The 25,472-nt window shown below is 38.9% G+C and overlaps 1 protein-coding gene across 1 annotated transcript; it reads left to right on the forward strand.

Moving 5' to 3' along the window:
- Window positions 1-934: 934 nt before the first annotated feature.
- On the forward strand, window positions 935-1,462 carry LOC147557416 (uncharacterized). The gene has a single exon (XM_086658854.1). The coding sequence runs from the start codon at window positions 935-937 to the stop codon at window positions 1,460-1,462; it is 528 nt and encodes a 175-aa protein (XP_086514980.1).
- Window positions 1,463-25,472: the final 24,010 nt, after the last annotated feature.

The raw sequence follows: 25,472 nt of genomic DNA on the forward strand, positions 1-25,472 counted from the left end.
ACTTCATTTATGATTGTCATATATTTTGTATGCATAGTATAGTATGCCTTTAGTTAAGTAAATGATTCTTGTTTCTAAGCAAAAACGAGTATGTGCTCGAATGATACTTAGAGTATAGGGTTTAGAAAAGCCATTGATGAATCGGATGATGGGATCATGATTCGAGTGGGAGTAATCAATGGTGGTTCAAGGATTAAATCGAAAAGAACCATTAGGCGCACAAGAATAAACTAAAAGATAAAGATCTTTTAGAAGGCTCTACTAAGGTTTTAGATAAAACCTTACGAGAATTCACATACAAACTTACTTATAAAAGTCTCAAATGGTTACGATAGAGTTCACAGTAACGCAAACCTGATAAAATATGTAATAATCCCTAAAAGAATTTTGAGTATAAGCCTACCTAGAAATAAGACACTTGTTGATCCCATGTTCATCGATGGTGGGTCTGCCTCCGCAGAGTGCCAACTTTTACCTCGGGAAAATATGTGTAGATGTATGAAGAGGTCTACGCGTCTAAACTAGTTTTACTCAACGAGTCAGCAAAAGGGTTTTGGATTTCGAGGCGAAGGATTAAGTTTGACACTCAAGTGTGAAACTAATCAACGAAGAATCTTAGGAGTATGATCAGTAAAGATGTTACTCACCCAGGACGACGGAGTTAAGGGCTGTGCCCTAGTACGCTTAACTTCGAAGAATTGGGATCTTGAATCGTATAATTCAAACAAGGGATAAGAATTTTAAATAATATGGCAAAATTAGAATTTTGATAGGATAACAAGTTTAAGTCACTTTGCATTCTTTACATGTAGTTTAATTATGAGAAACAAAGAAACCCTCAACATCCGTTGGCTCATCGAGAAAGAAAAGTTGAACGGAGATAACTTTAAGGTATTGGAAAGGAATCTAGGACTTGTCCTCAGATCCGAAAAAAATGCAGTTGTCTTGGACACTCCTATTCCGATTATCTGAAGAATCAACAAGTGAGGAGAAGGAGCAAGAAAAGAGACTTCGGAGGAAATCAGAGCCCGTGACGTGCTTAACGTTAGCAACCGTGGAACCCAATCTTCAGGATAAGTTCATACACATGGATGCTTACACCATGATGGGACAACTTAGGGAATTGTTCCAAAAGAAGTCCACAATGGAGAAGTACGAGACGTCAAAGGCAATACTAGATTTCCGCCTTGAAAATGGTAAGCCTATAGGGCCACATGTTTTCAAAATGATCAGTCCTTTTGAGAAACTAGCACGACTTGGAGTCGATCATGGTCGGGATTTCGCCACTGATATTATCCTGCATTCCCTTCATAATGGGTTTAATCAGTTTAGGCTGCACAACAATATGAATGGATGGGATAAATCTTTGGAGGACCTACACGCAATGCTCCAGACAACTAAAGAGAATATCGTAGTAGCAGAACCTAAGAAAGAAGTTCTTATAGTTCAGAAGGATAAATGATTCGAAAGGGATGGAAAACAGAAGAACAAGGGGAAAGTTAGCAAAGCAAAAGGCAAACAAGTTGCCAAAACCAAGAATTCCTCTTCTGATTCCAAGTGTTTCTATTGTGATGGAATGGGCCATTGGAAGAGAAACTGTCACAAATTCCTCGAAGACAAGAAAAACAAACCAGTGGTATCCGCTAAAGGTAAAATGTTAAAAAGTTTATTCAATTAAATACACTTCCCTTAAAGGTATTTGATACCTAACGCTCATTTCATTATGAATGACAGGAGCAAGTGGGAGCTAGAGTATTTAACTGAAAAGAGACGAACCCAACAAGAGCAGAGAAAGCAATGGTTGCTGAGAAGGCTCATGGAGGATTCTAGTCTCCGATAGGCATTACTTTTATTAGATATTAGTAATTTTCCCTTTTTCTTTTGAACATCTCTCTGAAATTGGATTTATGAGAAATAAAATATTTGGTTTTTATATTTTATGATGTTCTAAGAAAGATGCCCATTTTAACTTACAAACATTAATACCAATCAATTCGATTAGTTATTCTAATCTTGCCAGACAACTAGGATGAACATGAAATTCGAAAGAGTAACATGGCTCGAACTAACTAGTCTGGCGAGATCTCTTATGACAAAACAGAGGTCAATTAATTACCAAGACTTATGTAAGACATAAGATTATGATTAATGTGACTAGAATTAACTAAAGTACTCGAATTTAGAAAAGTTTTAGAAACTTAACCTAAATCCAATAATGAATCGAAAGGACTGAAAATATTGATGAAATCAATAGTCTCAGTCATAACAATTCTTCTGAAAAAATAGTGTCTAAATACAAGCTGCGTAACCACTAAACCTATAACTGCTATAGAAAATGAAAGAATACCATGTTAGTATGGATTTTAGAAAGATTCTAAAATAGTCTTTTAATTTTAGTCTGATAACGACAGACATAGTTTTTCTTCAAAAGGAAGAAAAATGGGGTGTTTTCCCTCACAAAAGATCGAAACAAAATTGGATTGTTGCTCTCGATGGTGTCTTCCTTGAAAAGAGTTCTTCAAGAAGACAAGTGGGAGAAAATATTCGAACCGAGCAACATAAGAACACAATGGGAGTACGAGAAACTCACCTTACTCCTTAAGAAGAGTTAAGAAGGTTTTACAATATTGTTCAGAAACCCCATTGAGTCTTCAGAAGACTCACATAAACTATAGCAGAACCAGACTCTGAAAATTGGCTGAAAGTCAATAGGATCAAAAGTAAGAGTTCGTATCTAAACATTCATGAAAGAAATTGAAGAGTTGATTTTCTAAAAAGAATGATTAGATTCTTGTTCGAAAAGAGGATAAGTGGGAGTGAAACAAGTTAGTTTCACGTCCTGTATGTGAGACATACAAGAATTGAAAAACAGTTAAGGAACTGACTCAATAGGACACCTAACGAGGGTAAATAAATAAAGAAATAAATAAATTGGGCATCGAAATCTATAAAATTATAGATTAACAGATGATAAACTCGTTCAAAAGAAGTTTTGAAAAGTCTAACTAGAAATACTCTTAGAGAAAGATTCTACCCTTCTCTCATGGATCACTGCTAAGCAAGAAATCATAATTTGGAAGTCCAGATGAACAAAAGCACACATGAGGAAAATACTAATGTCGCGAGACATGAGATTGATTATGAAGATGATCGATGTTTACCCTAGAAATACATTAGTATTTTGATGTCGTCACCCATAAACAACAGAGAAGTTCCTAGGATACTTGGAGTATCTAAGAAAGTGTCTTCGAAAGTAAAAGTTGAAGAAAGTCATAAAAGCAATCTTCCGAAAATAAAGATAGGAATCTTTTAGGAAGGACAACCAGGTGAAAAGAAGTTTTTTCACGGTGTGAGTCGTTCTTCAGCATAATAATGATTAGCAAAGTGAAAACGAATAGTGGATTGAATCCACAAAACTAAACTGTCACCTTAGCTCAAATATGGGAGATGTATAAATTTAAGGAATTAGGGTCATGAAAGACTGCCTAAGAGACTTTTAAAAATGGGCACTGGGCACGTAAAAGAGTTTACATGGGAAACTCACTTTTTACAAACTCTTGTTATCCGAAATAAATTAAATTTATTTCGTCATTTAAATCGTGGTTTAGAATTTAGACGACAGTCCAAAAATAATGGAAAGTTCCAGGCAGGTTTATTAGATACGTGATCTAATGAAGGAAACCCTGTTGAGTGAACATAGAAGCATTATATAAAATAACCCTAGTCCAAAACATCAGTTGGACAATGATGACTTTAGAAGACTAGCATGAGTGATTGACAAGACAGCGTTGTTTCTTGGGCTATAGGGATTAGAGAATTCAAGCCAACTTCATGGGTGTATAAGTTACACTAGAACCCACCAAGTGAGAGTGCTTCAAGAAGTTGAAGATATGAACGTCATAACTCTCATTTAGCAAATCAAAGAGATTCCTCAAAACATAAGTGATGATGCATGAAATGTCCAGGCATTGACTAACGTCTGAAGAGTCAAAATCAGACCTGAAGTCTACTAGGTCAACCCGGCTTAAGGCAGCAGGACAGCTGAGCCCCTTACGGTCCACCGAATATTCCCCTAACAGGGAGGTCGACCAGAAGAAACCAGCCCTGCAAAACGACCTTGGCATGGACAGATCAGCCCTGGGGTCTTCAAAGGAGTAAGGGGGTCCATACAGGTTCAGCCAGTGTCTTACGCCCAGAATTGGGGAGGCAGCAGCGGCAAGCGACCTACCGACTTAATCCTGAAACTTCTAGAAAGATCTCAGTCGGCCACACATCTCGAAGTATTTAAGTCCCTTTGGACTCCACGTATGTGAAGGAGAAAACTTCTCCTTTAGAGTGTATCACAGCGGCAAGAAATCTATGGAGAATACTTGAACTTAGGAACTTCCACTTATCAAAGATCCGGGATAGACTCTGAGAGAAACCCTAGATACTCAAAAGAGGAAACTTCCCCTTCGGTTTGACGGCCACCGCCTCACCACCGCCACTAATCACAATCGGTCTAACATCGCCTATAAAAGGCCCCCACATCGTCCATCACAGGACACGATCTCTTTACCCCAAAAAGACCACAAGAATCTCAGAGTTCTCATAACTCGCCCCCAAAAGCATCAATCAATATTCATTCTTTTACTGCAAAGAGCACCATGACTGGCTTGAGCATCGAAGCGGTTTTCGAACCTTTTACAGGTTTTCCCCCTCGAGATCAGACGAATAGAAACAAGGAGCAGGAGCACGGAGCTAGGAGCGAGGAGAAGGAAAGTACAGAACCAGAGCTGGAAGCAGATTCAAACGCTAGAGTTTGACCTAACTTAACAAAACAATAAACTTAACGGAGCTTGTCATGTATCAACTCCTTGTTTCATGCTGATAAAACGGAAAGACATTTTTTGACATCAGCGTTTGGCGCTAGAAGGAGGGGGATCTCTCAAGCAAAATCATCAATTCGGTAACCCGAATCTAATTTATCAAACTTTTTAGACTAACTACTTCCCTGAGCCCCTCAGGTAGATATGCCAGAAGAAGACCGCACACCAGCGAAATTCAGGAAACATCCCTCAACCGCATTATATTCACGGCAGCCCTCGAGCGACTCAAAGCCGAAAGAAGGCAGCAAGAGAAGAAAATCACGCAGCTATAGAAGAACCTTAGCACGGCGGAAACCATGCTGAGAAAGTCAATACTGGAAACACTCGAATCTCTACTCTGAGAAAACCCCCCGGAAACCGACAGCCCAGTAGGCCCCCTGATCCCAAATCTAGGATCATACACCGGGTCAGGAGACCCGCGGGAATTCCTCAAAAATTACGTCGCAATAATGAGCTTTCGCACGACCGACACAGACGACTGGTGCTCAACCTTCGTTACCTTGCTATGAGGACCCGCTCGGGATTGGTGTCGGTCATTAACGCCAGAATCTACGAGGTCCTTCGAGGAATTCACTCATATCTTCCTTAAAACCTTTTGGAAAGAATTAACCGACAAACGAGCCACGCGCTCAAACAGGGAGAGTCAATCCAACAATCAAAGTCTCAGAGAGATAACTTTCACAGTAACAATGACCAGGCGCCTAGCAGAGCTGGCACAAGAATTCAACGGTATGTCGGAAGCCTTGATAAAGGAGCTCACACGGAAAGAAACGGAGTGGGAGTCTGAAAGCAGGGAAGATGTCAATGTCGTAGCTGGCAGACCAACCCGTGAAAGAGACAAGGGGAACAAAAGGCGTCGGAGAAACAGCGAAGTCATGACGATACACGATGAAACGACGCCCCCCGTAATTGAAGGAGTTGAAGGAGATGTCCTTCGACCAAGATGGTAATGCGAGCAATATGTCGGCTAGGACAATTGATGAAGAAGATCATCAAGTCCGATTGATTTAGGTGTCGTAGTGTTTAGCTGGAAACCAACTACGATCGTCGAATTACGAAGTAATTCGCGGCTAACTTCGATCGGATCCTACATCGGGTTACACATAAGAATGGGTATTTAATCGGATGATATGACTAGTGGGAGTGTGATATAACATTGGGAATGTCCCATAAACATATCTCATCGGCCTAAGTAGAATTTGGGCAAAAGATAGGAAAAAGGCCCGAAATAAGGGTTTGGGCCTAGGCCGGTCGGGTACTTTTCCGGGACTCGGATTGGGCTGAATTTTGGAGGGTGAGTTGCTGACATACCCAGTAGTATGCACGAAAAATTTCGTAGTGTTTGGACATCTCCTCCTTAGGGAATTGAGAAAATATCATTAATTGCTATTTTCAACTATTTCCCTAAATCTTATTCTAAAGGGTGTTTTAGGAAACCTTTGAGGAGGTGTATTCTCATTCGGGTTCTATATAAACACTCTTAGGCCAGAGAGTAAGGTGTGGAATTTCTCTCTAAGCTTTCTTACTCTACCACATCAAGTAGAGAGGAGAAAGTGAGCTAATTCCCAATTTATATTGTCGAAGAAGAAATGTAATAAAAGTATTACCTATAGGAGTGATTTCTCTGAGGTCTCATAGCCGATCTCAGAAATGGGTTGTTCTTATAGGTAATACTTAAAGTCTTTGATTTGATTTCTTTGGTGTACTGATTTGACATATAACTTAGATAGGGTTTCTGTAAACCCATCACCAAGAGCTTAAGTGACTAGGTACACCAATTACAGAAAAATGGCAATGTTAGATCAAACTCATGAATTCTCGGTGATCGGTAATCCGACCAGGCGACCAGGATGTCAGAACTCAAATGGTACTTATACTAGCCTCTCTCTGTCTCTCTCTCTCTCTCCCCTATCTCTCGACGAAAAATGAATTGATCGCCACTTATGTTTGTTCAGCATATGATGATACATTATGCCTAGAACTTATATATATTCAATTAGTTTACATTATTTTTAATGGTATTTCAGTGAACAGGTTGTGGCATGCCAAGCAGTTTCAAACATCGTGAAATCTCCACTTGGTTCGGTCAGCCTCGATAAGGCCCCTCTCTATCTCTCTCTATGTCTTTAGAATTTTGTTTTGTAGATGCAAACCATATGTTAATTAGATGGTTGAAATATATACTTCAGTTCTTTTTGGTCACTTATGTTGAATGGAATATATAATCTTGCAGTTTGTCCGTGCTCATAACAATACCAATATCAAGGCTAGCAGTAATGACCACATTTATGTTTTTTTTGTTGAAAGAAAAAGAGCATGGTTTGTTTGAGAGCAAACAAGATAATTAGTAATTTAGATCCAATAAGGATTTTGCTTCTAAGATTCGTTTAGATCTAGATTAATGGTTCTAACATTGTTATGTTATGACAATCTTACAGGTCAGATGAAATTTTTCTTCATTTTGTTCTTCCTGAAACTTAAATCCATTTCTTATTATTAACACTTAGATGGTTTTTTCAATCTTTATCAGCTCAATCAAGGGTCCACAGTTTTTCTTAGTCCTCTTAGTCTAGTATATGCATTTAGTGTTTATAGATCTTGATAATTGTTATTGCAGACCGTAAGATACAAGTTAATGTCGAGGAAAGTGAATCAGACGAGCTAGTAAATCCACCAAAGGTTGAAGAGAAGATTGATCCTTTTCCTCATGGATTGTTTACAAATTGTGATGTTGCTAAAAGATTCTTATTTTTCCTTGGCTAAAAATTACCTCTTGGATTCTAATGAATGAAGTATTGAACCTGATTTTTAGAAATGTGAATCTATTGATTCAGGGGGACAGAGGCAATGTCAAGGAGATCTATCCACAACAATTTGGAGAAGTTGGAGTTCTAGGCTGAGGTTTCTCGGCTTATAGATAGCATTATCTACTCTCTTTACAACTCTCATAAAAAAAACTCTCTTTACAACAACAAGGATATCTTCTAGTAAAAAAGAAACATCTATTCACCTACCTATCTTATTAGTGGTTGCTTTACTTATATATGTTGCTTATAATTTTCTTCTATTCAAAACAGCTGAAAGCAGCACCACATCAGCTAAAAACCAACAATGCCAAGAGATGATATCAATGGAAGATATTGAGAACCTTGCTATTGTTTGCTAAATATGGTACAGTTTTGCTTCATCTTTTAAGTTCGACTTTTTGAAGGTTGATAAAGGTTAATATAAAAATTATTGTCATTATTTTTCCTATTTAATATCGTATAGTCTCATCATCACATTAGAATTTCGAATGATAAATATTTCAATTTCAGGTGCATTTGTCATTTCCAATAGGTGTGGTTGTTAGCTGTACTTCTAATTCAAACATGACAGTAAAGAAAATTTAGGTGCTAACTTTTTTTAGCGATCTCAAAATCATAATCCTGATTATTTTTGTGTCTAATTTACTTCTTAAGTTGAGTTATTTAGATCGTTTAATGTCTATATGTTTATAACTCTTCAAATTGTTACAACAAAAGTTTTTTGTTTTACTCACCCTTCCTTTATGTCTAACTTGTTTTTTACTTTATAGTTGATACCTAGATACTATCCATGTTGGTTTTTGTAAGATCAAACGAATTAGGCTTGTTTAAGAACATTTATGTTTTGTTATACTTATTCAACCATTTAATTTACAACTTCAATTGTCTTATTAGTTTCATTAGTTCCTTTTGCTAAAGCCGATTTCATATACAATCATAAATTTTGGGTTTCTTTTCTTTATGTATATATGTAGTATATGTGATTTGACAAGAATGGTTTTGTTTCGTTTCAGGGAGTATAAAATCTTTGATGCGCTATTGGCAATATTGTTTTCTGGTAGCGATTCAACATGTGGCAATGTTGGGAATGTATTTTCTTATTAGTGTTTTCTGGTAGCGATTCAACATGCTCCATAGTTGTGAATGTATATTTTTTTTTATATGTTTTAATTAGTTGATGTTGTAACAAGAAAGAATCTTTAATTAAAACATTATTAGTTATGTAATCAATGTATGAAAATTTACTTTTAAAAGTTTTTTTGAAATTGGATGTGAATTACGTTTAATCAGAAAATCTTTGTATCCGACAAAAAATGACCACTATGAATTGTTCCAGAAACAAGCATGAAAAGTTGCCAAATTTTCAGGGACACATGTTCATTGTCCCGAATGCGAACGACAGAAACTTCGGTCACATTTTTAGGGACAGTTCATCTCTGTCCCCAATAATTATAGCTATAGGGACATATACACATCGTCCCCAAAACATTATTAAGGACAGATCCTATCCGTCACTACATCTGTCCCGAATAATATTTGGGACGCCACTTTCTGGGACGGACAAAAATTGTCCCAATAAACTATTGGGGACGGTTTTCACGTTTTCGGGACGGTTTTTGGCCATCCCTAATGGCCATATTTTTTGTAGTGCAAGCTATCTTCTAGTCAAGCAAGAAGAAGGTCTTCTTATTATCAAACCACCATTGGAGTGCTAGCGAGCTTTCAATGAGGTAGATTAAATACACCGTTCGGTGTCCCAAGTAGAGGAGCTATGTTTGAAGCTCTTGGTCTTCTTTAATCTATTCAACTAGCTCGAGGGAAATAACGATTAAGGTAATCTACTATCTTCCTATTAGTTAATTACTAGTTTTGCATGATGATCTTGGGGATACTAATGTTAGACATTAGATGTCGTTATCCGCTATAAACATTAGTATAAGGGTATAATACCCTTCAGTGGCGTCAGAGCCTCTTGCAATTAACTAGTTTTTGCTAAGAATCGAACTAATTGATATTTGATATGCTTGATAGTTTCATAGATTGAGTTTATAAAAGTATTTTAAAAGTTTTTAAAAGTACTTGAAACTCATAATTTGATTACAATGAATATGATTCAACTAGTTTTTCAAATTAAAAAATCAAAATTGATGATTGAAATTGTTTCAAAACATTGAATTTCATTGATTTTGAATTGGTTTTCAAAATTGTTCTTGAAAAAGTTTCAAAAACCAAGAATTTTGATCCAAGATTGTTGTTTAAAGATTTGTTTTCAGTTTTAGGAAACTCCCAAAAAAACAAAAATTTGGAATTTTAGAAGTATTCTAAAAAGAATTGTTTTTGAGTTTTAAGAAACTCCCAAAAACAAAGTTTGAAAATTTTAAAAGTTTTGAGAAATTTTAGAAGTGTTTTAAAAGGGATTTCAAAATTTAGAAAGAGATTAAAATTTGGAAAATAGCAAATAGAAATTTGCAAAAAAAAAAAAAAAAAAACATTTGGAAACCCTAGTGTCCGGCCAGGAAGCTTCCTGGCCGGACAGAAGCTGCTGGACGCGATGGAAGCATCTTGGAGACGCAACCAGAGCAGCTGGGACGCATCCAGGTCGCGACCAGAAGCTGCACTGGTAGCTTCCTGGACGCGTCTAGGACTAGGTCCGAGACACCTAGTGTTGATCCAGTCCAGCACTAGACGCGTCTGGTACATGGACTAGCGTCCTGGCTCCGGCCAGGAGGAGACCAGGCCTTGATAGGCCTCGGCCAGGACATGCCGGTCCTACGGGCCGTGCTATGTCCGGACCTTGTCCAGGCCCTTTTGTGGGCTTGGGTCGGGACTTGTCTAGGACTTGTCCGGGGTTTTTTTGAGGCTTTTCGGACCACGAAAAGGGACCATCATTCGAGTGGGAGTTTTTGCCAAATTTTCTTCCGATTCCAACCAAATAATTCCAAAATTACCAAAATTCCGTCTAAAGCTGAAACTTGTAAAAAGCGTTACAAAACTAGCTAATATCTGACGCCATTTCTTTTTGAAAGAAGATTGGGCTTCTTCCACAACCAATCAAGAGAACAAAGTGTTTGTCGCTCATGATAGTATTCTTCTAGTAATTAACACACCTAGTAGTCTGGGAGAAAAGTACTAATTATTACAAGAATAAGTGGGAGAAAAGTACAAGTCGATTTAATTCGATCATGAGAAAAATCATGAAGAATCATGAAGAACAATCATGAAACTTGTACAAGACGATTAAATTCAACCAAGAGCAACAAACTGCGGCTCCTCAGAAAAGGAAAGGTTAAAGATATGATCTTATAAACCCACGCACAAAAGCGAATGTCATTCGCAGGAGAACTCTCAAAGCAAGTGAAAGTGTCTCTAAAGGAATATCTCAAAGTAATTGAGAAAATTCCAAATTGTTGTTCAAAAGCCCTAAAAGGTCAAAAGTAAAATCTCAAAGACTCAGAAAATAAAGGTTATTTCTGAAGAGATAAAGACCTGCACAGAAACGGAAACTGACTCTAGATTTTGGCTAGAAGCCAAAATCATCATGTAATTCATATCTCGTCAAGACATGAAGCTTGATAATTTAAGTCAACGGAAGACCTTAATTGGTTTGCCAAAGTAGAAAACTGAGAAGGATGGAAACATTCATGTTTCCCGAAACTAGACAAGAAGAATAAGATTCTTCCAATCAAGTTATATCCATAGGCATGCTTCAGAAATTCATCGACGGATTAAAAGCACGCAAGAGTTAGAATCTTCGATTCAAAGAGGCAATCAAAGAAGTTTGATTCCTGATGAATAAAGAAAAATCTTGAATCACGAGTTTCAAGAAGGTAAGTGGGAGAAACAAACCTTCCGGGTCCGTATGCAGAGTACATACAAAAGATTGAGTACGACATAAGATGTTGTGTAACAGTGAACACACTGACTCAATAAAAGGACCACACACAAGGATGAAATGCCATTTTGGGCATCTGAAGATCTATAAGCATAGATCAAAAAGATGATAGGGTTAGAGAGACTCAGTACGCTGAGATGCTTGAGATCCGAAACAAAAAATCTAAGACTCGGAAAAGTCTAAAAGAATTTCGACCCAAAACTCATGACAAAGAGCGTTACCAAATCGGAGTTTGAAAAGACACCGATGAGCAAGCACGCATGAGAGAGACGTTTATGTTTGAAAACATAAAGTCAAGTCAAGTCATGTTGAACGTGATTAACATTTAGACATCCAATTCGGATTGGAAACCCGAAACAATACTGAAACATCCTAGAAGGCTAAAGGATGAAAGTAGTACAAATAGTCATCGTAGCAAACTTCCAGACATGGAAGGAAAGTAGGCTTAAAAGTGTATAAGCCGTAACCGTTGCAAATTCTACATCAGAAGTTAAAAGCCTTAACTCTAGTAAAGATTACTAAATATTATCAAGGTTGAAGATAGCAATCTTCACATTAATTGATAATAAGCAAAGTTTAAAACCGACTACCACAGTAGTCAAACTAAACTGTCACCTAAGACATAGTAAACCTCGACAAGTAAAACTGAGTGGGTAAAAAGAGTTTTACGGAAGAGGCTCAGATTTACAACTCCCGTTATCAGAAATAATAGAGTTATTTCACAAGTCATCTAAATTTGGTTTAGTGTTTAAACAACAGTCCATTGATGATAAAACATCACGAATAGGTTTGTCAGATACGTGATCTGATGAATGAAACCCTATTAAGTGAACTTGGAATATTTATTTTCAAATCGCTAGTCCAGGTCATTACATGGAGAACAATGACTCATGAAGACTAGTACGGGAGTTAATGGGATAGCGCAGTTTCATGGGCTATAGGAATAGTGTATTCGATTCGACTACGTGGGTGTGTAAAAGGTTTATACACTGGATAACCCTCTAATGAGAAGTACATCACTCTTGATGAACGTCAAATACTTCTCAAAAGACAAGATTGGAGAGATTCCTCAAAACATGAGTGTTCCACTCATCTTATGTAAGGAATGCCCGACTTTGGTTCCGTCAAACACCGCGCCGTAAAAGGAGTTTATAAAGACAGATACTGGGAAGGACAGGATAGACTTGAAGTTAAGTGGGAGCGCAAGAATGGATTATGTCATCCTAATCACATTAGGTCAAAAGTGTCTCAAGGCCACTTGATGAGTGACAACTGAAAATGCGTGGCCGCGCTCAAACGGATTAAGAATTAATCGTTTGTGTTTTACAGTTGTACTCGGAGATCAAGAAAGTCTAAATGACGTGACGTATCAGATGGGATACTAAATTGACATGGGAATCGAGGCATTGCACTTGTTCTAAGTCCAAGTGGGAGTTGAAGGAGATGTCCATCGACCAAGATGGCAATGCCAGCAATATGTCGGCTAGGACAATTGATGAAGAAGATCATCAAGTCCGATTGATTTAGGGGTCGTAGTGTTTAGCTAGAAACCAACTACGATCGTCGAATTACGAAGTAATTCGCGGCTAACTTCGATCGGATCCTACATCGGGTTACACATAAGAATGGGTATTTAATCGGATGATATGACTAGTGGGAGTGTGATATAACATTGGGAGTGTCCCATAAACATATCTCACAGGCCTAAATAGAATTTGGTCAAAAGATAGCAAAAACGCCCGAAATAAGGGTTTTGGGCCTAGGCCGGTTCGAGTACTTCTGGGGCTCGGATTGGGCTGAATTATGGAGGGTGAGTTTCAGACATACCCAGTGGTATGCACACAAAATTTCCTGGTGTTTGGACACCTCCTCCTTAGGTAATTCAGAAAATATCATTAATTGCTATTTTCGACTATTTCCCTAAATCTAATTCTAAAGGGTGTTTTAGGAAACTTTTGAGGAGGTGTATCCTCATTAGGGTTCTATATAAACACTCTTAGGGCAGAGAATAAGGTGTGGAATTTCTCTCTAAGCTTTCTTACTCTACCACATCAAGTAGAGAGGAGAAAGTGATCTAATTCCCAAGCTATCTTCTAATCAGGCAAGAAGAAAGTCTTCTTATTATAAAACCACCATTGGAGTGCTAGCGAGCTTTCACGGAGGGAGATTAAATACACCGTTCGGTGTCCTAAGTAGAGGAGCTACGTTTGAAGCTCTTGGTCTTCTTTAATCTATTCAACTAGCTCGAGGGAAATAGCGATTAAGGTAATCTACTATCTTCCTATTAGTTAATTACTTGTTTTGCATGATGATCTTGGGGATACTAGTGTTAGACATTAGAGGTCGTTATCCACTATAAACACTAGTATAAGGGTATAATACCCTTCAGTGATCTTCACCGATGAGGATCTAAGAGGGGTAATCACACCCCACACTAGTGGCTAATTGGAGTGTAGGGCGCATCTTAATCGACACCGACAGCTCCACTGAAGTTATAAGCAGAACATGTCTCCAAAGACTTCAGGTAAGGGCACACTGTACCAAGATCTATGAACACTACCTAACGGGTTTTGGACAGGATCAGGTAAAGGCTGGCGGGATGATCACCTTACCCATACTCATTGCAGAAGGGACGACTACCGGCAATGATATCGATGAACCATCTGATGATAAAATTCCCAATCCTGGGAACAAGCCGCGTGGGCACGGTGAAAGAGAAGTCGCCAAACGCGCGACAGACATGCAAGAATAAAGCCGCGCAGGTCACCATCTCATCTGCCCTTTGTTTTTTCTTTACTTAAATATATTTCTGCGAATAAAGCCGTTAGGCAGGTGATGCAGGGGCACCCGGCGTGGACACTTTTACCGTGGACCTAACGGCCACGTAGGCCAATCGGCCATATTGATTAGTTTAGGAAGTCCCAAATTTAGTATGATTCATAAAGAATCTAGGCTTAAGAAATTATATTGTTTTAGTATTTCCAATGATTGGAAAGGTCCAGATTTGAGTCTATCTATTTAGGAAGTTGCAGTTTTTTAATTATTTAGGAAAGTCTAGTTCGAATCTATCTAGGAAAGTATGTAATCCTATAAAAGGAGGTCCAGTGTGTCTTTTAATTTCATGTTGAAGAGAAAATCCTCTTGAGTTTAATAAAGTTTATCAGTTTTAGAGTTATTTTAATCTTTCTTTTAATCGTACTTCGTTTATTTTATCGTCTTCTTTATTTCCGTTCCGTTCTACATCATGTGGTATTCAGAGCCACCAAAGTTTTTGGCTAATGATTCTGGAAATTTTTTTCCAAACCAGTTAAATCAGTATCAATCGTATTCTATTCGTCAAGATGATTATATTCAATCAGATTATACTCATCAAGAGATAACGAATCAATGCTCATGTTCATCATGTTTATATGCGAATAACGACTCGTACAATTATCATTGGAATCCGGGAGAAACCGTACAAGAAAACCCTCCACAACCGTCTCCTCGTCAATACCAACCGTCACCACCTCCGTACTCTAATCATTCACCACCGCCGAATTCACCACCATATTCATCATCACCGTCACCACCCCCACCATTGTCTTATACAGCTTCACATCCATATTCTTCTTATACACCACCTTCGTACTCTTATTATTTACAACCGTGTTCACCACCTCTACCATCTTCGGGACCGCCACCACCAACACAATCATCTTTTCTTTACTACTCACCACCTCCACCACAACCGTCTTTTTCAGAAACGGTTCTATCCCTAAAGTCCGATTTGGATAAGATACTATATAATTGTAACGACGTCAAAAAAATACGTCAACCATCTTCCTCGTCGATTATATCTTTTCCTCAGGAAAAAGAAAAAGAAAAGTATGAAGAAGTTAAAGAAGATGCTCACGAAGAAGTTGAAGTTAAAGAAGAAGAAGAACATGAAGAAAAAGAAGATGACTATCTAGATGGAGAAGGTCCACACGTTAAACTCGAGGATACTAAAGACCAAGCACCTCCTCATATAACCATATCTGAACAAACCTCATCGTTGTCTTCCTTCCAACCGACAACCAATACGTCAGCTCCAACACAAAGCCTAGAAGATGGTCGTCAAACTGTTAAACAATTTCAGTCCGACATTGAACACTCATCTTCCATCCCATTAACAATGGTGAATCGTTCTCTTTTTCAATCAATAAAGAAGGCACTCGAGGACATGTAGATGACATTGGAAGAGTACGAGAAAGTAGCGGGGGAGATTCGTCAAACCTTGGTTTCTCTTGAGCTCGACCTACCTTCCCCAAACAAGAAGATGGAGAAGGTAGTAGTAGTAGTAGTAGTTTTATTCTTAACCAAGATATAGTAGTACATCAGATATTAACCAGATTACCGGTCAAGTTACTTCTTCGTCTCAAATCCGTCTGTAAACAATGAAATTCCGTTATTCCGCAACTTAATCCTAATCTCTTGATAATAGTTACATCGCCAGAAAAGTGGCTGGAAGCTGACCCGTCGTCAGATTATTACATATTAACACGTAATCTGATTGCAAGTTTGAGAGGAGGAAGAAGAATAACAACCACTGAAAGTCCGATAGAGACCACATTATCATTCGGTCCCGATCAAATAACAAACTACATTAATGGTCTGATTTTTCTTCTCGACTCGAAGTTCAAACATGATCCCTGTTTATATCACATCAATATAAGAGAAGAATCACATTTGTTCATATCACCATTATTTAAGCAAGAGATCAAAAGATGGTCTGGTAGCATAAACAACTTAGCCTCCCAATTAGGATATGATCCTGTTACAAATGAATACAAGTTGGTCTTGGCCTGGTCGGGTCAAGATAATTCTGGTAAATTTAAACAAGTTTGTGAGGTCTTAACCGTAGTAAACGGATGGGGGAGAGTTACCAATAATGTGTGGAGAAGGGTCACTCAACTCGACCATCTTGTCGATAATGTTGTTGTTGTACTCGGCAGTTCAGCTGTTCGTGTGAATGGCACTATATATTGGAGCTCTCTTAGCTTTACATGCAATATTAGGATATCAATCGTTGCATTTGAGGTTGGGAATGAGAAGTTTAGATATATTTCAATTCCCGAGTCTATACTTGCTCAGTCTTGAGAATACTATGACCACCTAGATGAAAACCCAAAAGTTGATTTATTGGAAGTACACTGACGTGTAGCTCTTCAAACTATAATTGATTCAGTGGCATATGAGATTGGGATTGAAGTTGGCGCTTTTTGGCAAATTTGTCTCCGTCAGATTCAATGTAAGATTCGTTCGAAGTGGGAATTACGAATCGCCATGGCGGAATTCAGCCTATACAGGCGGCTCAAATTGTTTTCTTCGTTAAAACAGTTCGGGACGAACCTCGTGGGAGAAGGGAAAACTGATGCAGTGGCACCCGGCGTGGACACTTTTACCGTGGACCTAACGGCCACGTAGGCCAACTGGCCATATTGATTAGTTTAGGAAGTCCCAAATTTAGTATGATTCACAAAGAATCTAGGTTTAGGAAACTATATTGTTTTAGTATTTCCAATAATTGGAAAGGTCCAGATTTGAGTCTATCTATTTAGGAAGTTGCAGTCTTTTGATTATTTAGGAAAGTCTAGCTCGAGTCTATCTAGGAAAGTATGTTATCCTATAAAAGGAGGTCCAGTTTCTCTTTTAATTTCATGTTGAAGAGAAAATCCCCTTGAGTTTAATAAAGTTTATCAGTTTTAGAGTTATTTTAATCTTTCTTTTCATCGTACTTCGTTTATTTACCGTCTTCTTTATTTCCGCTGCGTTCTACATCAGCAGGAGAAGTAACGCTACCAGCTACATATTTTATTAATAAAACAAAATATTTTAGCAAAAACGTGACACTATCAAAGGAAGAATCCTAGTCAAACTCACTTTGCTTCGGCAAAACAGGTAGCTCTGGTAGCTAAGGCGACGACCAGAAGCCTCAAGGAGCAGTCCTAGTTAAACTGAAACTTCACCCGAGTAAAACTAACCCTTCACCAAGGTCCCAAGGAGGAGTCCTAGTTAAACTGACCATGCTCAAGCCGACAAATTAGGCAGCTCTGGTAGCTACGGCAACGACCAGAAACCTTATAAGGAGAAGTCCTAGTTAAACTCACTTTCCTCAGGTGAAACGCGATCCCCATTAAGGATCCTAAGGAGAAGTCCTAGTTAACCTACAACCCTGGCAAAGGTGACTGGGGGTATAAGGAGAAGTCCTTGCGAAACTAGTCATGCATAGGCAGACAAAACAGCCCTGGTAGCGAAAGCAACGACCGGGGCTACAGGAGGAGTCCCGGCGAAAACTAGTTATGCTCAAGCCAACGAAACCAGCCCTGGTAGCAAAAGCAACGACCAAAGGTCCAAGGAGAAGTCCTAGCAAAACTAGTTGCGCTCGAGCCAACGAAAAACCAGCCCTGGTATCGAAAGCCACGACCAGGGGTCCAAGGAGAAGTCCCAGCTAAACTAGTTGCGCTCAAGGCAACGAAACCAGCCCTCGCTATCCCACTCATCATCGCTAAAGGGGAAGTCTTCTCTGGAACCCTGGTCAGCGGCACCCGCGTTAACGAACATGGCCACTCTATCTTTATCAATATGCCGCAGAGGGACAGAGTGTTTGGGAGAATAGAAACGCCGAGCTGCCTCCCGGGCAACATGGAACCCCAACTTGCGTTGCTTCCTCATAGTGGCAGAAAACTCGTCTCCACATTTGAAGGTCGCTACTACCTTTGCCCGGTTCAACTCAGCAAGTTCAAAAGTGTTACGGCGAGAGTCTTTAAGGGCAGCCTTGTCTTTCTGCCTTTGAAGGTCCAAGGAAGCCTCCTTCTCCTTAAGGGCCTCGAGCTGTTTCTCCAGAGCAGTAACACGAGAAGCATACTGGGAAGACTGAAGGTCAGCACCAGCCTGAGATTGTTCTACTGCTAACTTCCAGGAGTCTCGATCAGCAGCAGCAATTTTTAAATCATTGGTCAAAATCTCAGCTTCAGCCTTATATGAAAGGGCCTCTCTTTCAGCCCGGGAAAGCTGTGTAGGGTTACGGATGTGTCTAACATACCTTTTCTAATGTTTATTGCGGAATCTCAAACATCTAATGTTAACACTAGACTCCCAGGATCTAATTATACATGAACTAATCAATGAACTAGATATGGAAAGATGATTACCTTTAATCGCTTTCTCACGAATAAAATTCTGACAAGATTCGGAAGATCAAGAACTCTAGTTGTAGTTCCTCTACTCGAGACACCGAGTGTATGACTTGAACTCCCTCCTTCAAGTTAGCTAGAACTCTCTTGAAGGTTGAGATGAAGAACACCTTCTTCTTGACTAGATAATCGAGAAAACTCCTTTTCTCTCTTTTGGCTTTTCTCTCTAAAAGCTCTCTTGAATTGTCTCTTGATTTCCCTCCATAATTATGTGTTAAGGAGGTCTATCTTTAGGGACCATAGAGAAGGTATTTGACCCAAACGAGGATTCCTAAAATATCTCCTTCAAGACATCTCTTTTTGGATCCCTTTTGAAACCCTAAAAGGGTTTATGTGTGGCCGACCAATATAAGACTCTATGGGCTTTATGGCCAGCCCACACAAGGGGTCTAACCGGCCATGTGCTGGCTGGCCCCTTCCTAAGGTCAGCCACCACATGGCCGACCCCTTTATGGGCACCCCCGGGCTCCTTTTTTAGCTCGGGGTTATGTACACTTATCCGGACTCTTCCGAACTCTTTTTCGCCTCAAATAATGGATCCAATTCACTTATTTGCCACTTTATTTCTAGTCAATATCTCTCCGTTCAAACCATCACTCTTTTGTGTAACCCTTGTAGGATTCGGTCTATGTTAGCCGCGGATTACCGAAGTTATCCGACGATCGTAATTGGCTTCTAGCTAAGCATTATGACCCCTAAGTCGACCGGACTAATGATCTTCCAAATAAGGTCATTATGATCCTATTCACCAAATCGTACGCATTGTGATCTTGATCGAAGCACATCCTTTAGAAGGATACCATTCCTTCAGACCGAGGGAATATATCCTTCAAGCTGAGCCTCCTGACGCTCAATTTGACTCAGGTAAGATGCAAGGTCATGGCTAGCTCGGGAGCCTTGAAAAAGAAAAAATAAAATAAATATGTCTAAGGAAGTAACTAGCTCGAAAAACAATGAGTCAGGAATACATGCTAAGAAAGAAGACAGTACCTCGCCCTGAAAATAATGATCAAGACTTTTAACCAAGGAAACTATGTAACGAGGAAGACCTTTAGGCCAACGAGCCATCTTTGCTGACAAACCCAGGACGGGCAGAGCTTTCCCCTTCTTAGCGGAGGAATGGACCCCGACCCTGGTTCGAGAAGCAACGGTGCCCGATAGAGGCGTCGGCTTAAACGAGGATGAAGGAGTCGGAGGAGTAGCTGGACTGCCAAGTTCGCGAATAATGGCACTGGCAAAACTTCGAACGGCCATCGACTTAACACGAGATTGAAGGATATAGTCCTTCGGTCTGAAGGAGATGTTGTTTTGAAGGAGTGTCCTTCGACCAAGGTGGAAATGCGTATAATTTTTTAGTTAGGATGACGATGACTTTATCCGGAAGATCATCTAGTCTGGTCCAATTAGGGATCGTAATGCTTAGCTAGAAGCCGTTTACGATCGTCGGGTTATTTCAGTAATCCGCAGCTTACATAGACCAGATCCTACAACGGGTTACACCAAAGAGTGGTAGTTTGATCGGAGAGAGTTGACTCATGGGAGCTTGACTATAGATGGATATGATCCAGTCTGATAGTGCCAAAAGATAGAAAGAATTGGGCTCGAAAGAGGAGACTGAAAAGTGCAAAACCCACTGGGGTGGGTGCCCGGATCATGCACGGTTAGGGGCAGCCCCTAACCGGCCAAATGATAGTAATGGGCCGGGCATATCAAGCCCATAGTGGGCTGATATGGCCGGCCAAGCACTTAAAGAAACCCATTAGGGTTTCGGGTCAGAAAGGTTCTGACTAGTTAACTTTTTCTGGGACTCTTATGATATCTTATGGGAATAGGATTCCTATTAGGTTTTCTCTATATAAGGGTCATTACAGAGTAGAAAAAGTTGCTAGATTTTTCTCAAGAGAAAACTTCATCTCTCTCACAATATACAACTAGTAGAGAGAGAGGGTTTTAGAGAAAAAGCTCCCAATCTATCTATGGACTCAAAAGAAGAATAGTTCTTCTTCTTAACCTTTAATGGAGTTCTAGCAGATAACAGAGAAGGGAGATCAAGTTATTAACTCGAGTGTCTCAAGTAGAGCAGCTACATATGAAGCTCTCATCTTCTTTGGGATGAAGTTAATGGAATCTAGTTCGTGGGAAAGCGAATTCAGGTATTCTTCTTTCAGTTTCTAGTTCATTATTAGTTCATGCATATGATCCTGGTTAATTAGTGTTAAACATATGATGTTGGAGATTTTGCTTACAACACTAGTTAGATGATTAGTATGTATTAGATACGTACAAAACCCAACAGTGGCATCACGAGCCGTTTGCATGTAATTAGTTTTGGCTAGAACGAATTAGATTCAGACTTGATTTATTAGATAGATTAGTTTGAATATAGATTCGGACACGTTCTTGAATAGTTTGAATAAGATTTGGACATGTTCTTGATTAGTTTGAATAGAGATTCGGACAAAATTTTGATTAGTTTGAAAAGTTTTAAAACACTTTCAAACATGTATTTGAAAGGGTTTCAATGCATAAAATAGTGAAAATTATATGATTTTGGAAAAGGTTTTCGAAAACAGATCTAACAGATCAAAAATTTAAGGAATCGGATTGCAAAATCATGAAGTTTTTGTATTGAATTCATCAAAAACAGCAGTTTTCATGAAGAAAATAGTAGGTTGGACAAGGAAAAAGAAGTTCAGAATGGCAATTTCCCGAAAATTTGGGAAACCGCATGTTCTGTCCGGCCAAGACGCGTCCAGAACGCTTCTGGGCGGTACAGCACGTCTTGGGAAGAATCCCGAGACGCGGGAATCTCGGGTCGGGATGGGATCCCAGTCCGAGTACAACTGGGAATCCCAGCACGTCTAGGACGCATCTAGCTTGTCTCGAATATCTCGGACCAAGTAGTCCGAGATAAACACCACCGAGAGATCGTCGGACGCGTCTAGGACGCGTACGAGGCATCGAGATGCGTCTGAGCCATCGAGACGCGTCCAAGACGCATCCAATCCATCAAGACGCGTCAGGGACACGTCTGTCTCCGTCGAGTCGCGTCCTAGACGCATCTGTCTCTGTCGAGACACGTCCTAGACGCATCTGTTGCACCAGGACCTGTCCTGCCTGAGCCAGGACGCGTCTGGACCGAGGGTCACAACATGTTATGAACATGTTGTCCCTTAGTCCGAGAGATACCCAACCTTGTCCATGGGCCAAATTGGGCTTACCCGAGACTGGACCATGGGTATTTAACCAAGTTTGACTTGGGTCTTTTGGTTTGATTCGGGTTCTTCATGGGCCTTGACTCGATTGGGAGTTTTCTAATCTTCTTCGAGTCCAACTAGATTTTTCCGAAATCGACCGAGGCCATCCGATGGTCCAAACGGAGTTTTTCCTTGAATCGATTTTAGAAATCATTTAGGAAGAAACATAACGTGCCATTAGTTCATATTTTACGAGAATTGACTTAGTAGCATGTTAGACATAGATATGTCACAATTTCCCACGAATACCAAACCTAGAAACGAATCTAGGATACATACTTTATTTTATGATTGTCATATTTGTTTGTATGTATATGTGAATGCGTAGTATAATATTGCCTTTAGTTAAGTTGACGACTCTTGTTTCTAAGCGGAAGTGAGTATGTGCCTGAATAATACTTAGAGTATAGGGTCGTAGAATCCATTGATGAACCGAACGATGAGATCATGGTTCAAGTGGGAGTAATCAATGGAGGTTCAAGGGCGTAAATCCATAAGAACCATAGGCGAATAAGAGGTAACCTAAAAGATTAAATCTTATAGGGGCTATACTAGGAACTAAGTAATTCCTTACGCAAACTCACATAAACTTTACGTAATAAGTCATTAATGGTTATGATAGAATTCACAGTAACGCAAACTTGGTATATTACGTAAAAGTCCCCAAAAAGAATTTGAGAAAAGCCTACCCAGAGTAAGACACCTGCTGAGCCCTTGTTCATGGGAATTTTGCTCAAATGCCCCGATTCCGGGTGCAAAGAGCAATTTTTCCCCACCTCAAGAAAAGTTTGCAAAAATGCCCCTTTTATAGGTTTTCAGATTTTTCTTTCCCAACTTACCCTCCTATATATAACATATCTAGAGTTTCTAGATATGTTCAGTTTTTCCCTAAACCAGAGAAAGAAAACGAAAGCAACCCTAGTTCTTAAAATCTCTCCTTTTGAATCTCAGTAATCGGTCGATTTCTCTCAACCTAACGTCCAAATTTGTAGCTCGAATCAATCCATCACTCGAAGCTAGTCGGTTTATCCCATTTTCATCTCTTTAACATGCCTAAGGTTTGAATCACAAGCTTGACAAGGTTTCACTCTCTCTCTCTAGTCCGAAATCTACAAAGACTCATCTCATTCAATTTGAAACAGGTATTTCTTATCTAAATCTTCACAATGTGATATGTTTGTGTTTGATTTTGTGTTGTATTAATGGATTGAGGACTAGGGTTTGATTATTTACATAATTTAGGTTTTATACTATAAAAAATTTAGGATTTTTGATTTTGTGTTTTATTATGTGTTTTATTGTGTGTATCAATGTGTGTTTGATTGTGTGTTGGATTGTGTGTTGGATTGTGTGTTGGATTGTGTGTTAGATATTGAATGAAAACATGAATGATATTTGATTTTGATTTGCATTTTGACTTTCAATTAGTTTTCGGTTGTACAAATTATGTCAAGAAGATGTTTGATGTATTTCGTCCAAGAATTCATGAATTTATAACTTGATATTAGGCACACAAGCAATTTAAAAACTATTCTCATTTGTATAAATGTCATAAACAAAAACTATAATCTCAAATACCATGAACTTAATCTTCACGGTTTCACATATAGATCCCATATTAGTTGCCTATTAGAAAGCAACATTATTAGATCAAATCCCTAACGTTATTCAATATTGTATGAACACTAGAATTTGATAAGTGTTTGACTGTTCGGGAACCCTTTCCACAATCGGCGGTTATCAAGGAGACTAAGATCCAATTAACTCTCACATGGTTCCAAACAAGGTAATGATTCGGGGATGGGTCGGAACTTTTTAACTCTAACACTGCAATGAGGACTAGTCAGGGCCGGCCCAAGTCGTTGGTAGGCCTAAAGCGAACTCAAAAATGGGGCCTTTTGGATATACAAATAAATAGTCATTTTTCAAGAGATTTTTCTTAGATTTAGTTAATGTTTTTAACTTTCGTTATCTTTTCATCTTTTAGATGTCATGATTTCGTATTGTCGTATACATCGTTCACCGTGAGACTAAATTTAAACAGTCCACCACCAGTGAAAAATGAAAAAGATTAGTTAAAAACACGTAGTTATCCGAGAATGCGATTATAAAAGCATAAAACTACACCAATATAACAAAATGGTGGGTGATAAAAAAAATGGTGTAACAATGATAAAATCATTTATTTTATATTTTGCTTGATAATCATGTTAGTAGTTAGCAAGATAAAATAAAATAAAGAAATTTATACATTATATAATATGATTAAATAATAAGCCTAATTAAAATTTATAGATAGTTAAAATTCAATTTAAAGAAAAAACAATAAATAAGAGGAAGAAAAAATAAGCTAAACACATAGTGACATAGAAAAACAAAGAATGAGAGAGAATACTTCAAAAAATTGAAGCCAAAGGGAAGGATAGATATTGGGGTTGCAGCAAAAAAGAGAGATGACATGTGATACAATAGAGAGAGAAAGAAAGATTTAAGGGAGAGGAGAGGGAGAGAGAAGGTATATACCGGACATGAGAGAGGAAAATGCGTCAATCTTATAAGCCTGTTGGGCTTCCTTCAAGCACTAGAATTGTGCTTTTTTTTTCTCATGAAGGGATGCTTACAAACATACCCATCTTTGGGGGCCTTGTCAATTTGGGGGCGGCTGCTTTGGGCCCACGCCGCCCCTGGGACTAGTGTAAACTAACCTGGGAGCTTAGCATTTAGTCATCTTGCTAGCTTGTGCACTAAAAGTTGATAAGCCATTGCCCAAGTCTTTCTTTGGAAGCCAGTTTTTAAAGAGATTAGTCCCTATGAGCTCTAATAAAAACATGAAAGAAGATTTACAGTAGCAGAAGCTATTTCAATGGCACATGTTTCGAACATACCTTAAGATTTGAACCTTCAACGATTGAACTTGCAGCATAAGCCAACTTTTATACTCAATTGGTATGACATATATACAAATCCAGTCACGATCGATTCGATGTTTTCTTCCACAGGAGATAAGTTTGGCTCATTTAGAAATGATTTTATTGTGTTCTTCATGTTAGCACATAAATCATATATTACTTTTTCGACTGGTTGAATATTACTTGGGTTAGTAAATCATACCATATACTTCCAAATTTCTCCCTAGTTTATTCTCTTATTATGATTGCATCCTTTTATGAATTCTTTGTCGAAGGTGGAGCGGAAAAAGAAGAAGATACTTCAGATGGTTGAGCGTGGAATGGTTGCAACGACAAGGAATAGATCGAGCATGTACTCAGAGAATAATAGTGCTCCAACAACTTGAGATAGAGAAGACATCAAAAGGCTTGAACCAAGACTGTTATGGATGTCTATTCTTTCCTAAATGTGGAGTAGAAAACGAAGTGATGAGTTTCAAATTCTACTAAGGGTGTGTTTGATTCGGAAATTTCCACGGGAAA

The sequence above is a fragment of the Eschscholzia californica genome, unplaced genomic scaffold, assembly GCF_041429995.1.
Source record: "Eschscholzia californica isolate CP2 unplaced genomic scaffold, dmEscCali1.0.p SCAF_2, whole genome shotgun sequence".
In the NCBI taxonomy this organism is placed as follows: Eukaryota; Viridiplantae; Streptophyta; class Magnoliopsida; order Ranunculales; family Papaveraceae; genus Eschscholzia; species Eschscholzia californica.